We start from the raw sequence: 15,711 nt of genomic DNA, 5'->3' as shown, positions 1-15,711 counted from the left end.
GAGAGAATGCCGAGCGTGCCCTGACTTCTCGAGTTCAGCGTCAGAACGAAGGGGTCGCAATGTACGTTGAAGACGTCATGCGCCTTTGCCATCGCGCCGACCCGTCCATGAGTGAGGAGAAGAAGGTGCGGCACCCGATGCACAGCGTCAAAGAACAGCTTTTTTCCGGCCTCGTGCGGAACCCGCCCACCACCGTCGCGGCGTTTCTGACTGAAGCTGTGATCATGGAGAAACTGCTACAGCAGCGATGCAGCCAGTACACTGGGCCGCTGAATTCCATCTCCACACTACCGCCGTCTGAACGAACCGACTACAATCCCGGGGCAGATATGAGCTCCCTTCGCGACCTCATTCGCACCGTGGTTCGCGAGGAGCTCCAGCAACTTGGATCATTTACTCCTGGCGCGGCTTCCGTGGCCAGCATCATCCGGGAGGAGGTCCACAACGCACTCACGCCACCGACAAGTACAGTCGTTCCACCACCACCCCCAGGCCTCACCCAGCGGATGACTTATGCTGACGTCACACACCGCCCAGCCCTGCTATCTACCCCTCCGCCTTACACGCCGCCACATGTCGCTGTGCACGCTGCGGAACCGCTGCTCCTTTGGGCAGATCGGCGCTAGGCGCCCCGGAAGACTGATATCTGGCGCGCTCCAGAAAACCGCACTCTCTGCTACCACTGTGGCAAGGCAGGTCACCTCTACCGGCAGTGCCCTTATCGTCAGATGGACCTTAGAGGATTTTCCCCCGACAGCCCTCGTCCACGGCCTGGTCAGCGGCCGCAGGACATCGCCGAGCACGTCACCCGCCTGCGTAGTCTGCCACATTCTCCTCGTCGCGAATCGCGCTCGCCTTCGCCTCGTCGCTCTTCGCCCTCTGGGCCAAGGTATACCGCTGGATGCTATGGTTCCTCGAGCCCTCATCGGGAAAACTAGCTCCGGCGACCTTTGGGGGCGAGGCAGCCGCACACCGATTCGCGGTAAAGCTTCCACCGCCGCACCACTCGGTTCGCCCCGACGTCGAACGCCGAATTCCTATCCAGTTTTCGCCGCACAGACCAGATCGCCCCGACGTCGTCCGCATCGCCGAGCAGTTATCACCGCCGTGTCGCTTAAATCTCCCCGACGCAGACCACAAAACTGCCGCCCAGCTTCCGCCGCCGCACCGCTTGCTTCACGCCGACCTGCCGTCGACATTGAATTGTCCCGACGCCGACCACTCAACTGCCGTCCAGCTTCCGCCGCCACACCGCTCACTTCACTCCGAACCAACGTCGACAGGCCCTGGTCCTGGCCGGGTCTCCCTGGACATCCCTGTTATCGTCGACACGAATGAGGTCAGCGCTTTATTTGATACGGGAGCCGATTATTCTATCCTTAGCGGGCGGCTTACAAGGACACTGAAAAAGGTGACGCCATGGAACGGACCAGAGATACGGATGGCAGGCGGACATGTGGTTGCACCACTGGGTATGTGTACAGCCCGGGTTACGGTTTGAGGCTGCACATTTGTTGCGACTTTTCTTGTTCTACGCGAATGCTCTCGTGATGTTATTCTTGGCATTGACTTCCTTCGTGACCATGGTGCCACTATAGATCTACCGAACCGCTTGGTGACGTTTTCCGCCAAACTGGCCACTGAAAAGCATGCGTACCGCGGGTCCCACTCCACGCCGCGAGTCGCCTATGATATCCTCACAGTGCCACCATGCGCCAGCATCCTCGCCAGAGTTACTTGTGACGAGCCACATCACGGCCTTCGGGTTGTTGAGCCTAATGTCTCCCTCTCAATCGGCTTGGGAGTTTCTGTGGCAAGAGGTCTTTGTTTCCTTCGTGGAAGAAAGGCGGAGGTGCTTGTCACCAATTTCTCTAATGAACATCGACATCTGTTACGTGGCACTGTCATTGCTTACGTCGACCATCTGCACGAAGTCGCCGAACATTTTGCTTCAGAGGAAGCTAGGCCTAGCACTGAACCGGATGATGCTGTACACGCTGTCGACATCACTTCTAGCCTTTCCTCCGTTGAAAAGAGGCACCTCTAAGATCTATTGCTGGAGTTTCGTATGTGCTTCAAGTCTTCATCTGAAGTGCAGCAAACGTCGGTCATTAAACACCGGATTATCACGCATGAAGGCACTCTACCCATCCATCAGCAGCCCTATCGTGTGTCTCCGCGGGAGAGAGACGCTATACAACAGCAGGTCAAGGAGATGCTCACCGATGGCGTAATTCAACCTTCAAGCAGCCCATGGTCGTCGCCTGTAGTCCTTGTTAAAAAGAAAGACGGAACACTTCGTTTCTGCGTTGACTAGTGGAAACTTAACAGTATTACAAAGAAGGACGTCTATCCGCTGCCACGGATTGACGACTCTCTCGACCGACTTCGCCGAGCCAAGAACTTCTCCTCCATTGACCTCAGGAGTGGTTATTGGCAAACTGAAGTTGATGAGAGGGACCGTGAAAAAACTGCCTTCGTAACACCAGATGGGCTCTATGAATTCCGCGTCCTCCCATTCGGGCTCTGCAGTGATCCTGCCACCTTCCAGCGGATGATGGACACTGTGCTCGCAGGTCTTAAGTGGCAGACATGCCTTTTTTATCTCGACAAAGTGATAATTTTTTCACCGACGTTCACGGAACACCTGCGCCGCCTGAGAACTGTTCTCGAAGCCGCCCGATCTGCCAACCTTTCTCTCAAGCCTCAAAAGTGCCACTTCGGGTTCACCGAATTGAAGTTTCTTGGGCACTTCGTGAGTGCTGATGGCATCCGAGCTGACCCTGAGAAACTTGCTGCCGTTGCTGCCTTTCCCGTCCCCGCCCAAAAAAAAGCAGTCCGACGGTTTTAGGGGCTGTGCTCCTATTATCGTCGCTTTATCAAAAACTTTGCACAGATGGCCAGCCCTCTGACTCTCCTGACTCGAGATGACACATCATTTTCCTGGCGCGCCGAGCAGCAGATGGCTTTCGACGAGTTACGACGCCGGCTCCAGTCACCCCCGATCCTGGCACATTTCGACGATGATGCCGACACAGACTTACAGACGGATGCGAGCAATGTCGGCCTTGGTGCCGTTCTAGTTCAGCACCAAAACGGGGTCGAGAAAGTAATTGCCTACGCCAGCCGTGCACTTTCCCGTGCTGAGTGCAACTGTTCCACCACTGAAAAAGGATGTTTGGCGGTAGTATGGGCCGCTGACAAGTTCCGCCCGTACCTTTATGGCCGACCGTTTCGTGTCATCACTGACCATCACTCGTTGTGTTGGCTGAAAAACTTAAACTATCCTTGTGGCCGCTTAGCACGTTGGGCATTGCGCCTGCAGGAGTTCGATTTCGATGTCATAAGTCTGGCCGGAATCATACCGATGCTGATAGCCTGTCCAGCGCGCCCGTCGGCCATCCTTCGTCAGATGCCACCGACGACGGTAGCTTCCTCGGAGCAGTCACTACGTCCGATCTCACCTCCAAACAGCGTGCCGACGACGAGCTGCGACTGATTATTGAGCATCTTGAAGGTGGCCATCCTACAATACCCCGGTATGTTGCTCGGGGGTTGCCGTCGTAATGCCTCCGCAATGGGGTGCTTTATAAGAAGAATTCTACGTCGAGTGCAAAAACATACCTGGTAGTCATACCGGCTGATCTAAGGCACGAAATCCTCCTGGCCTGCCATGACGAACCAACTTCAGGGCATCTTGGCTTTACACGCACCCTAAACCAAGTCCGGCAGACCTATTACCGGCCACATCTTTCTCCGAGCGTTGGATGTTACGCACAGACTTGTCGACAATGCCATCCGGTGTGTTACAGTCTATCGAACCGCCCCTGACACCCTTCGAGCAAGTGGGCATGGACCTTTTAGGCCCATTTCCTTTATCCTCGAACAGAAACAAGCGGATCGTAGTCGCCACAGACTACTTAACGTGCTACGCTGAAACGAAGCCCCTTGTCCGAGGTACTGCCGGCGAAGTTGCTCGATTCTTTATGAACAACATTGTGCTCAGACACGGTGCACCGTCGACCATAATTACTGACCGAGGAAAGCGTTAACAGCTCGGCTACTGCGGAACACCTTAACTCTCAGCCATACCGAGCATCGCACAACAACAGCGTATCATCCCAGACAAATGGATTAACGGAACGCCTAAACAAAACTTTGGCGGACTTGATCTCAATGTACATCGACGCTGAACATAAAATGTGGGACGGGATGCTGCCGTATGTCACTTTCGCCTGCTATACGGTGCCGCAGGAAACGACGAAGTTTACGCCGTTCCGTCTCGTATATGGCAGAGAGGCCCGCACGATGATGGACACGATGCTCCCGTGCGGGGAAGAAGCGGTCGAACCCGATGCCGCCCATTTCGCAGAATAGGCCGAGTAATCCCGTCAGCTGGCCCGCTTGCACATCAAGGAGCAGCATGCCACCGACGCTCGACACTATAACCTCCGGCACAGGGAAGTCCACTACGAACCAGGGGACCAAGTGTGGTTGTGGACCCCTGTGCGTCACAAAGGCTTGAGCGAGAAATTAATCCACCGCTTTTTCGGACCCTATAAAGTCCTGCGCCGCTTAAACAGCGTTAATTACGAAGTCAGTCCAGATGGAACTGTGACCGTCAGTTTTCGACGCCAGCGGCCTGAAATTGTGCATGTGGTGCGCCTAAAGCCGTACTTTTCCCGTGACTGAACGCTTCCTGCAAGTGAAACCTTCCGTTATTGTACAGTTCACCTCACGCCTAATTTTTTTCTCCTCTCACCTTGTCATCGGAATAATGTTTTCTTTCACGGGGGGGGGGGGGATAATGCCACGTGCCCAGCGCCGCGCGACAGCCGTGTTTGGTGCCGACGACGACGCAGCGGTTGTTGGCACGAGCGCGCTGGTGCTGGACTCTGTGATCGGAACGATAAGCCGACCTTATTCTCTGGTCTTCGGCTACGTGTACGTTCACGGCTTCCTGTGACTTCAGTCGTGACAATATTTTCATTGAATCCACGAGATACCTCTTCGCAATACCGCCATAAAACCCCAATTCTTGCAATATCATTTATTTTTGAGAATCTCCAAAGACCTTCCGATCACCATGACTGCCGCAGGTTATCGTGGGCCAAGCGTCATCACACGTAAGGGGTCGGCGCGATTGCTTGCAGCTAGTATGCGTAACTCTATAAAAGAGTACCAGAGCTTCGTGTTGCTTGTCACTGATATATTTAGCTTGCGCTGGCATCGCAAAGGGCAACATAGCGGTGGATCAGAAGTATTGCGGAACCCGTGTGATGCTGCTACTTTTCAAAACATTCTCGACCAGAAAAACATAGTCATTAGATAAAACGCACTCGACCATGAAACACGCCAGAACAGAAGAGCAGTTCCATGCACTTCTTTTAGATGTTTTCATGCGCTTACTGCTTGTGCAATGATTGTGATTAATGGCCAATACCAATGGCGCCTCTGACGTCACAAGGCAGTAAATTATAAAAGCTTGTTTCCTTCGCTCCTCAATATGTTTATATTTTACTGCCACATAGCTCTCTGGCCGGGCGCTGCATAAGAATAGAACATTATGCTTCACATTGTCTTATCCCTTATGAAAATCGAATTTTCCTTTTTACTTCCTTTGTTTTTCCTTTTTGCTTCCTGAACAGCCTTCCTATAGACTTTTCCTTTCTTTTGACTAAAGGAAGTTTCCTTTGAGCTCACCTTGTTGAGACTTTCCTTTCTTTTGACAGAAGGAAGCTCATTTTTAAACTGGCTCTCTTTGGCAATATCAATAATGACCTTCCTTTGTTTGTCCTCAAGTAAAGAGAAAGTAAGTTCTCTTTACTCTTTCTGCATCATACCTTCTTTTTTTTTGTTCTTAAGCGAAAACATACGAAGCTCATTTTTCTTTTCAGCTATACTTCTTTTTTTTTTTTCTTTCATTAGTATCCCTTGCACTTTTTTAACTTCTGAACTTTTTTGAATAAACCAACTATACATTTATCAAAATATACAAAATCGCAATCGTTTCTTTGTTGTGCAAGTAAACATCATTTTAATTTTTTTTTTCATTTTTTATTAAATCCATGCTTTTTTTTTTCACGCGCTAGATCTTATTTTTAGCGCAAGTTTCTTCTTAGTCACCACACAAGGACCAATAATATTCACCACCTTCCTTCCTTTGTCCTTAAGTGTAAAGATAACTTTCTTTTCATTCATTTCTTGTGCTTATTTTTGTGTGTGTGGCATTACTTGGTCTATTTCCTGCCCCTCTGAATTTTTTAAGATAAAATATAATACATTCAAGAATTTTCATACATGTTAAAGAATGCCAGGTGGTTCTAATTCATCGCTTTCGCAGCCCGCTGGTTCAATGGCGATGCATGCGCGAGACGGCATGTACATACATCCGTGACCGCTGCTTCAGCACTCTGACACGGTACGCAACAAAGCTCGGCGCAGGGCTGGCAGGGTTCGTCAGTATTTGCGTCGGCATTTCAGCCTGGCAACTCTTGGCTCGCAGCGACGCCAAGGGCGACGCTGTTAGCAAGCGCGGCCTGCTTCCGTCGTGATTTAGTGCACTTCGGTACGGCACGACGTTGACGTCGCGCAAGTACGCTTTTACCGTGGTGGCATTTCCAGTGCGTTCGACGGGTAGGCGGTTACCGCAGCACCATCGATAACGGCTTCAAAAGCCTGCAGTTAAATGCACTTCACGATGTGCCTAGTACCGGATGTCACATTGTTCACGAAAGTCAAGCTCGTTTACCTCCTATCACAGTTTAAAGACCAGCAATTAATACGTCAGCGACGTCAGTACGTCGGTACCACCACGCACAGAAGCCCCCGCAGCCGAGGTTACGAATACTGCCAGTAAAACCAACGTTCTCACGGCGAGTAAAACCAATGAAGATTGACATGCACCATAAGAATTCCGCAGCAGAAAAAAGGGCGCTGCCAATGTTTGTGGCAATAATTTGCTTAAATTATTTTGTGTTTTGTTACGCATCACATATTACTACTAAAAAAACAAACGTTTAAGGTTGTTTATAAATTATAAGTTTTATTTTGAAAGTTTGTGAAGTTTGCAAAAATGCATTTAAAAGTTTGCAATGGCGCTTGAGACTCTAGCGCTATCGTTTTCGTGAAAACAGCCGGCGGCATGCTTCACTATGTGTTTCATGACCGTAGGAAGTTGATTGTTCGCGTTCGTTGTATTCGTCGTGCTTTCTTAGCGTGAGTAGTGCAAATGGCCGATCATGTCTTGGTTAAATGGGCGACCGCTACCCTGTAAGAAACCTACAATCAAAAGAACTGCAGGCGAAACTGATGGATAATCCAAAATACTGGAAGATTATTCCAAACCAAGGAGTATTACATGCCCAGTGGAAGGAGGGGTCGTACTCTCCTACGTTCATTCTCGGAGTGGGTAAGTAGTCAAACGTCTCTTGTCTCTTTTCGTATTCATGTCTTGATAATGTTTACCTGTGAAACACCTTCCTTTGCTACTCGCGGTGAGTCGTGTCGCGAAGTCGTTTACATGCCCACATTACGACCGCATTGTGTTAACCGGCAGGTGACAGTAGTGCACATGGTGAAAGAGGTAGACAGTTGATTCCGGGAATTGCGTGAAATTAAAACAAAAATGCATAATGAACTGAATTTGCGGAAATAAGAAGTAGAATAAACGCGGCTGCTGTCGTTACGTGGACCTGATTCTCCCTGTTTACACAGCAAATGGCAATTCTCGGTGTTTCGTGATAACAGGAGTAGGCTTCCCAATTTGGGCTCTAAAAAAAAAAAAGAAAAAGAAAAAAAAAACACCTTGCCCGCATCGTCGTCTCGGAACGGTGCGGCATGGAGAATGGCAGCTCCTTGATTATTGAAGCTGATTTAGAACAAGTTTTAAAGATTACCAGGATGCTCGTTCCGAGACAATTGGTAGTGTAGCAGCGAAACGGACGCTTTCACAGCTGCAGGCGACTGAAGTTTAAGCAGATAAAAGCGCCTAACGTGTTGTCGCATTCATTTACTTTCATATTCATTTGTTTGTTTCTTTTTATTGAAGCGTCAAGCATGCTTCCTTTCTTCGCTACCAGCCATTCCTCAGATTTCGCGCAGAGAGAGAAAACTTTATTAAAAAAAAGGGAAAAAAAAAGTGTGTGTGGTGGGGAGGCAGTGTGTGGAGTCTCCATTCTAAGACTCCAGTGGCCTGGGCTGCCGCTTTTGCCTGAGTTACCAGCCTACGCTGGGTTGCTAGGTCAGAGCATAGCAAAGCAAGCAGTGATATCAGTTACCAACAGCATAATGCTGCAATGATTTTTAGCTGCCGATGTAAAAGTTGCTCCCAGTGCATGGGGTACGGCCAACAGGTAGAAGGGCACCGCTCTCTCCACTTCATTTTCAATGCTGCCGTTGCACCTTGCCACTACTTCTGGATGAGGCTATCTGCCACGGGATCGCATGCTCCCTTTCATAAAGCTCACGACTGTACATGGGTACAATCCCAGCATTCATGGCCGCATTTCAGTGGAGGTGAAATGCAAGTTGACTGTGTACTATATGATGTCATTTGCACATTAAAAAACCCCAGGTGAGCCCACCACTACGGCATCCCTCATCGCTATAGCTTAAGTCGCTTTGGGACATAAAACACCATGAACCTACCATACAGCAGAGTGGCTATGTTTTACGGTATGCGTGGGAGCTCAAACTGTTTTTCTGGAAATGCATCCTTTGTTTTGTCCACTACTGCTCAAGTGGGCATTCTGCCCACTTGAGCAGTAGTGATGCTGGATGGTGTCAGCTCGCAGTTAAACATTACCATGTCCTTTTATGTGCCAAGGTTTGCTCAAGGGCTAATGTTCCTCCTTAAGAAGTGTTGCTTTGAACCCTAAACAGTGTCCATGCTACGTTTCTCTTGTCAGTGGTCTTCATTTGGTCACTATTTTGCTAATCTCATGTGTGGAACCAGATATCTGCACAATGCGTTATACGGAATAATTTTTGTATGATGCATTTGAGTGCAAATACAATAGACCTTGCCACATGTCGTTTTGCAGGAAAGCTGCAGCTGTGACAAAATGTCTAAGCCAACAGATGCAAAAAAGAGAGTCCTGGAGCTTGAGGATGAAGTGGGGTCTGCAAAAAAAAAGGATGAAGAAATATAAGGCCGCAAGAGATGAAGCACGTCAGATGCTTGGTATGTGATCGCTTTTTTTCTGAAGCCATTGGAATGCTGATCTCCATTGCCATGAGACTGAAATTATTTGCTGTGTCACCAGATGCTACGTAAAGCATAACAAATTCAAGTGCTAACTCTTAAATGAATAAGACCTCTTGGTCTGTAGCACGTCCTAGTAAAAGCACCAGTAAGATTATGTTGCTGCAATAAGGTTCCCCCTACAGTGAGGATTAGGATTGGTGTTCCTCCTGTAGTTGTCTTTGCGACACATTATAGGTGGTGTACAGTAGTGCTCAGCTACACCGTGGCGTTGCTGCATGACGCCACCAACCACCATTCTTGCAGTGCATGTAGCAGATGAACTGCTGCCACTCCTGCTCTGCAAGGATGCTTTGTTTGTGTTACAGTGACTTGCGTGTCACATGTCATTGCTTGGGATCGGCATGCATCTGAGATTGAGCCTGTTGTCGTATGTGATAGCTGCATGAAAATGCATGGTAAACAAATGCCACTCAAGGTGAGCACCTGTGCTGATTTATGCTGGTCAAGCCGAGGCCGAAAAACGGGCGCGGGATTGGGTTCCTTTCTGTTCTGGAGTGGTCGGTGACAACAACGCTCCAGTGAACCCGGAGAGCTGCATTAGGTTCAAACACATTCACGGGGTATAAGTTGTAGCCAGATGGCTGCGGCAGGTCTGTGGTGCTCTTGCATTACTGTGGACGGCGTATCTGAATGGAACCCTTGATTCCCTCAGATTTTAACCTCAGAGTCTCCTGCAAATGATGAGGTGCATCTAGAATGAGCGCAGGAGGGACAGCAAAAAATCTAAATTTGTATGAAATTATCATATGTGGCCTCGTCCTGTCTTGGACCTTGGAATCCTTATGGCATGCGCTTCATTTTCCTGTGCCATTTTGATCACTTAGGTGGTGTTTTTTTTTTTTTTTTTCACAACAGGAAATTTATGCTTGTCCAAGCTCGGCACCTGGCTCAGCAATCTGCCTAACTTAACTCGGTCATTACACCATGTTAGCAAATGTCGACACGAAAGGCAGACACGAGATAGGTGAAGCATGGGCTATCGAGTATCAGCTACACACTCGAGTGTCAGCCTTTGTCCAAATGTATGGCGTATTGCTGCCGCCATACATGTATATTGCATGCTGACCTCTTCAAGGCCCTTGCTACCGACAAACTGTTTCAGGGATGTGATCTGACTAACTTCTGTTAAAGCTATCACAGCTATCTCGGCATCATCATTCGCACCCATGAATTCATTCTAAGCAATAGCAGCACACTTAATTCAATCCAGGCATTTCCACAGCGAACAAAGAGATCAGAAGTGGGATGTCAGCATTGACTTCATCAATTGCTATCAGCATCCCCTAGATTATGTACCGCTGATAGGGTGCCTTGAGTGCGTGAGTGATGCCAGTGTCTAGCAGCTAAATTTTGAATGGCGCATTTGGTGACAGAAAAGGGTTGGTCATGCAGTCAAGGGCAAAGAAAAGGCTTTTCTCCTGTGGTGAATGTTACATGGGCTGCTGCTGCTAGTGATGAAATAGTATGTTTTGTTCCAGCTTTCCTTTTTTTTTTTTCAGATGTTGCTGAGCTGGTCAATCAGCTGACGGAATCCGTTAATAATGCTGCGTGTACAACACAAGCAGTTGTGCTGCCAACCGAGGCTCAGGTTAGTTGCTTTAGTCTAGTGTCTGCATGGTTGTGCTCATTACTGCCTTTCTCGATGAAACTTTTTTAAGGGTCACACAAGAACTTGGTTCTAGCTTTATGATAGCACTGCCACAAGTCATTCACTTCCATTGAGAAGTGTGCAAGGATAGGGAAACGAGGAGCTCATTATCCATGTGAATGAAGTCGCAGTCACTGAATTCAGAGATAGGCAAGAAGCAATGCTCTTTATGATTGGTTGGCTCTTAGGGTTTAATGTCCAAAGCGACTCAGGCTATGAGAGATACTGTAGTGCAAGGCTCTGGAAATTTCGACCACCTGGGGTGCTTTAACGTGCACCGACAACACAGAGCACACGGGCACCTTGCGTTTCGGCTCCACTGAAAAGCGGCTGCCCTGGCTGGGATGCTGTTTATGAGGCTGGGCTCACAGACTGCATAATTAGTAGCATAATGATATTTTTAAATGAATGTCAATTTGATAGAAACGACAAAAGACAGACAGTACTATTTTCTTAAATTCGTCAAAACAACCATGAAAAAAAATCCCAACTGCTTCCTTTCATTTTAGTGACTGTTACTTCATTCGTGTGTATATTGATTTGGAAGAGTTTTTGTGAAAGCTGTAGTGATCGGAAGTGCAAGGTTACTTTTGTTTACGCTTCCTGTTGAGCATACTTCGCTTGGGCTATAGCAAAGCCCTTTTCATCAGAAAAGAGATTTCCATTAGCTTGTTTAATATTCAGCAATTTCTTAGGTTATCGATCTCGGAAGGCCATCTTTTTGCACTACAACACGCATGACGCAGCTGGTGCTCCTCTAATCAGTCATTTTAGCGACTTGGGCCAGTCATCATGGTATTCAAGCTAATGTGCATATAATCCACTTGCACCTGACAGCCACCTGCAATGTCACTCTGGTAAGTCAGAGGCAATTAACCATCATGGTATTGCCAGGAGGGTCTCCTTTGAGAAGGAGTTGTGGCTTCTTAAGCTGATCCAACAATAGTTCAATTTCACTTTAACCCCTTGAGCACTATTATTTCGAGATTTCTAGCTAAAATTGCTTAAAATTACGATATCGTTAAAGGCCCCATTACATGAAAATTTGTTGTCTGTGTTGTGAGTGAAACATCAAGAGCATGGCGCTGGCAAGTGGCATGGCCGAACACACATTCTTTGATGATTTGTGTGGCTTAACGAGACCACATGATATCCAAAAGTTAGGAGGAGCTGCTAACTCCGGTCGTTCATTTGAGTTGGGAAGGTGAAATACGAATCAACATTCCAGTGCTCTTCAATGCTGAGTCAGGCTTGCTACACCTAGGCTACGTAGACATGTTGATACAGCTTGGTTAAAGCAGGGCTTTATATGTTGGGTGGTAGCCTACACTGGTCGCATCATACCCTTAAAGGCGGAGCTTAAGTGTCCCTTTGGTTTTTATTTTTACTGCTGGTTTCTATTGGTAGTGTAATAAAAAAGGAGGTATCCGAGACAAAAATATTTGAACCAGAAACTAAGTCAAATGAGTGCAGTGAAGTTTATTACTCATTACGTGAAAAATCAGCTGCCCCCCAATAAGCAGCAATCTAGTCGAGTAACATATAGCGAGGTAACTGGAAATGTTTTACAAGGGACGACCAAGAATGGAAGCCCAGGGGGTTTCATCGGAATGTTGTCAATTTTCATCCACTGACACAGAACTCGCAATATTAAATTATGAAAGCTACCTGTGCAAGCTGGAAACTAAATGTTGCCTCAAAGTAGCACATACAGAGCAGGGAGTGCATGCTTTTGCTAAACCTTCATTGGCAGTTTTTTTAATTGGTTGAGCTTCTGATGTACGAAAAGGATGTTAGTGTTTTTAAACAGGAGGTGACAATGTGGGCACTGTGCTCTGTCTTAACTGGCTTTTAATGGCCTTTGCAATGTTAATGATGAGTAAATCCCTTTATTTTCTGACTTAAAATCTGTTTTTTTTTTTTATTGTTGAAATGCAAGCATAAATTAGGTCGTTAAAAAATCTCTTATTTCTTGTTTTTTCTTCTGCTATAGCAATGCACTATTAGCGCTCAATCCTTTCCGGGGCATTATGTGCCCTCTTTTTGGCTAGTTACTTTAAATACATATTACACAATTGTCAGGTTACACTAATAAAAATGTTAAAAGATGTTTGGCCTGATTCTAAATTAGATCAAAACACTGCTCGGGAAGGTGTCAAAAACATCCAATAGTTTTCGTATGTCTTCATTGTTGTACATGTTAAAGTACGGCTTCTTGAATGTGTATTTTTACTTGCAAACAAATGACCTTAATTATGCATTTTGGGGTTTCTTTGAATGTTCTTAAGCTGGTCTAAGTTTTTTGTTGTTTGTAAAGCCCCTTCATTTTCTTATTGCATATCAAGGAATATTGTTGTATGTTACAATACTGGTCATAGTACTAATATTTGCTTTTTGTTCTTGCAGGTGCACATTGGCAGCAATATTATGGTAAATCAGCAGTTGATTGACCGCATGAAACTCAGTGCGGGCAATCAAGCAACAAAGTTTGCGTGTAACTTGGTGCGGGTTGTGTTCTCACCCGAAGAACTGGAAGAAAGCTCACTCTATGGCCGTGTCTGCAATGCCCGCAACGCAAGGAACAAGCTCCAAAAAAGGCACTGGGCTGCCCAAAATTGGATGCTGTTATCTGTAAGTCCTCGAGCTCATAGCCTGTGCATGTGATGCAAGAGCATTCTGAAATATTGTCCAAACAGCTGACTTTTCAGTGATGGTCAGGGCCATAATGCTTGCCTTAATGCATAATGATGTGGTGCCTGCATGGCGCTCACACTGTCCGTGCTCTGTATATTTAATTTACAAAAGCTAAGGAAGGCTGGATGGACTCTAGCTTGTTCATTGCAGTCATGCTTCTAATGCTTTTTTTTTCTTTTTGCAGCCTACACCTGCTTACTGAATGGAGTACTAGCCAAGGTGGTCACCGGCAGTTGCGCAAGTTTGCACTGGGATTGTGGACAGTGATCCAATTTTTTGTCGCAGGGTCTTCGAAAGCAGGCCTAATTGCAAGGCCTAAACAGAGGAAGTACATCTATTCAAATAAATATAAGCTCATACAAACAAATGTTTCAGTCTGAACCTACTTCCTTCGAACATCCACCAAATATCCCATAGTCATCATTCCTTCGAACTTCCTTTGAACCAATAATTGGCCACTGCCTGTGAACTCAACTCAAACTGACAACGGTCTGTTCCCTGGGAGCTCAAAGGAAATTCACAGGAAATTCACAGGATGGTCAGAGAAAGTTAATTCACTGTGAATTCAAAATCAGTAGCCAATTCTCAGTTCAGAGGAAGTTGCTTCCTTCTGACTTTTTTGAGTTCACATTGAACTCAAAGGATGTTCCCATTTTTATAAGGGATGCTTGGCCTGATATCTTTCGGATTCATAAGATGGCCTTTGAATAACCTGAAGCAATGAACTTTGAAGGTATTAAGGTATGTTTTTGAGAGAAAAGAAAATGCTGAAGTACAGAAGAACCAGTATGAAAGGCGATTTACGCAATGAAAAATGAGGATGAATCTGGGTGTATGATAGTAAGCGGTAAGGCTAATATATAACTGCGCTCTAAACAGACTAATTCGGTTATGTACCTAAAACAGTATGGCGCTATCTGAAGAGCAATGTAGGAGTCCAACAACCAGTTTGGTATTGTGAAATGATTATATGTTCACTACCAGTTTCAAACACGCCATCCATGCTCAACTGGAAAACTTCTTTCTTAAATAGTTTGTGAACATTTATTCATAAGCGTTTCTGTCTTTTTATCTATATATACTTATATTTTCGAACTAATAAAGCTTTTACTCATATACATGTTTAAAATACGTAGGAGATATAGCACACTGAAGGTTTTTGAGCGGCCGTGGAAAAACCGCTGAACGCGACGTTAATCATAAACTCTACTTGCAGCGCCTCTCACATTGTCACAAATTACGCAGTTATTTCTTGTTATGGGTGGCAGGAATTTTTTGAGCATGAAATAATTTGCAATTCGACACTGGTTGAGTACTAGAAGCACAAATAACTGCGCCAACTAAAAAAACTAATAATAAAATCACAGTGAAACTGAGGCGCCTAGCGTCTTTTTAATGTTGCAAAGAAAATGATAGAGGCCGATATTTATTTACGAATGCTTTCTCTTTTCTCTACGTGGTTGTTCACATTATTACTAATATTTTTCGTGAAGCTTGTACTTTATTAACAGCCGTCAGGTGGCTTAAGGATTGCTTGGCACGTGTGGTTATAAACTCTTCGTTTTTCCAAAACCACGAAAGGTGGTGTGCGTCTATGATGCTCATAAACTTCTTCGAAGTATTTCGAGCAGTTTCTTTCAGGTCCCATTACAATAGAGCAATTCCATACTCGTAGGTCGAACCTGACAACTGAAATAAAACACTTGGTTAATTAAATGTGCAAACAGGGAGAGGTATATTCTTGTGCCTTCTAATACCCGTGCCTATTATTGTTAACAAATAGGTTGACGAGAACATGAAGTATTAGGAAACCTATGTTAGAGTATATAATTTGAACCATGAACTTCCTAACTATTGTATCAAAAGCTGTAAGGATAGCCACGTGACTGTATTAATATTTTGGATTGAAAAATGGGACTTTGGAGCGGCTTGCACAGATACAGTTATGTATATGTATGCTACACCTCTCATCCCCTTATATGTGATTCGGTATTTGGTCACCCAGCCCTGCAACTGCCTCATGCATGAGGCAAGCAGTATGTACTAAATAAATAGAAGTAAATTATTAACCTCTTATCAACCTTCACCTAAGCTCTCCACT

The 15,711-nt window shown here is 46.2% G+C and overlaps 2 protein-coding genes across 2 annotated transcripts in view; one reads left to right on the top strand and one right to left on the bottom strand.

Moving 5' to 3' along the window:
* Positions 1-7,105: 7,105 nt before the first annotated feature.
* LOC146176928 (uncharacterized) lies at positions 7,106-13,977 on the top strand. Its single transcript, XM_084583041.1, has 5 exons — positions 7,106-7,411; positions 9,045-9,184; positions 10,768-10,856; positions 13,323-13,547; positions 13,795-13,977. Exons 2-5 carry the CDS (start codon positions 9,082-9,084, stop codon positions 13,810-13,812), a joined length of 435 nt encoding a protein of 144 aa, XP_084439167.1. The 5' UTR covers positions 7,106-7,411; positions 9,045-9,081; the 3' UTR covers positions 13,813-13,977.
* Positions 13,978-15,020: 1,043 nt separating this feature from the next.
* The window catches only part of LOC146176926 (uncharacterized), a 40,787-nt gene continuing 40,096 nt past the window's right edge, over positions 15,021-15,711 (bottom strand). Inside the window, exon 5 of the mRNA XM_084583039.1 lies at positions 15,021-15,299. Within this exon, the coding sequence (XP_084439165.1) occupies positions 15,115-15,299 (185 nt within the window). The 3' untranslated portion in view covers positions 15,021-15,114. The remainder of the gene's footprint in view (positions 15,300-15,711) is intronic.

The sequence above is a fragment of the Amblyomma maculatum genome, chromosome 10 (assembly GCF_055883805.1).
Source record: "Amblyomma maculatum isolate TAMU_Amacu chromosome 10, ASM5588380v1, whole genome shotgun sequence".
Lineage (NCBI taxonomy): Eukaryota > Metazoa > Arthropoda > Arachnida > Ixodida > Ixodidae > Amblyomma > Amblyomma maculatum.
This window is presented reverse-complemented; position numbering and strand designations above follow the sequence as displayed.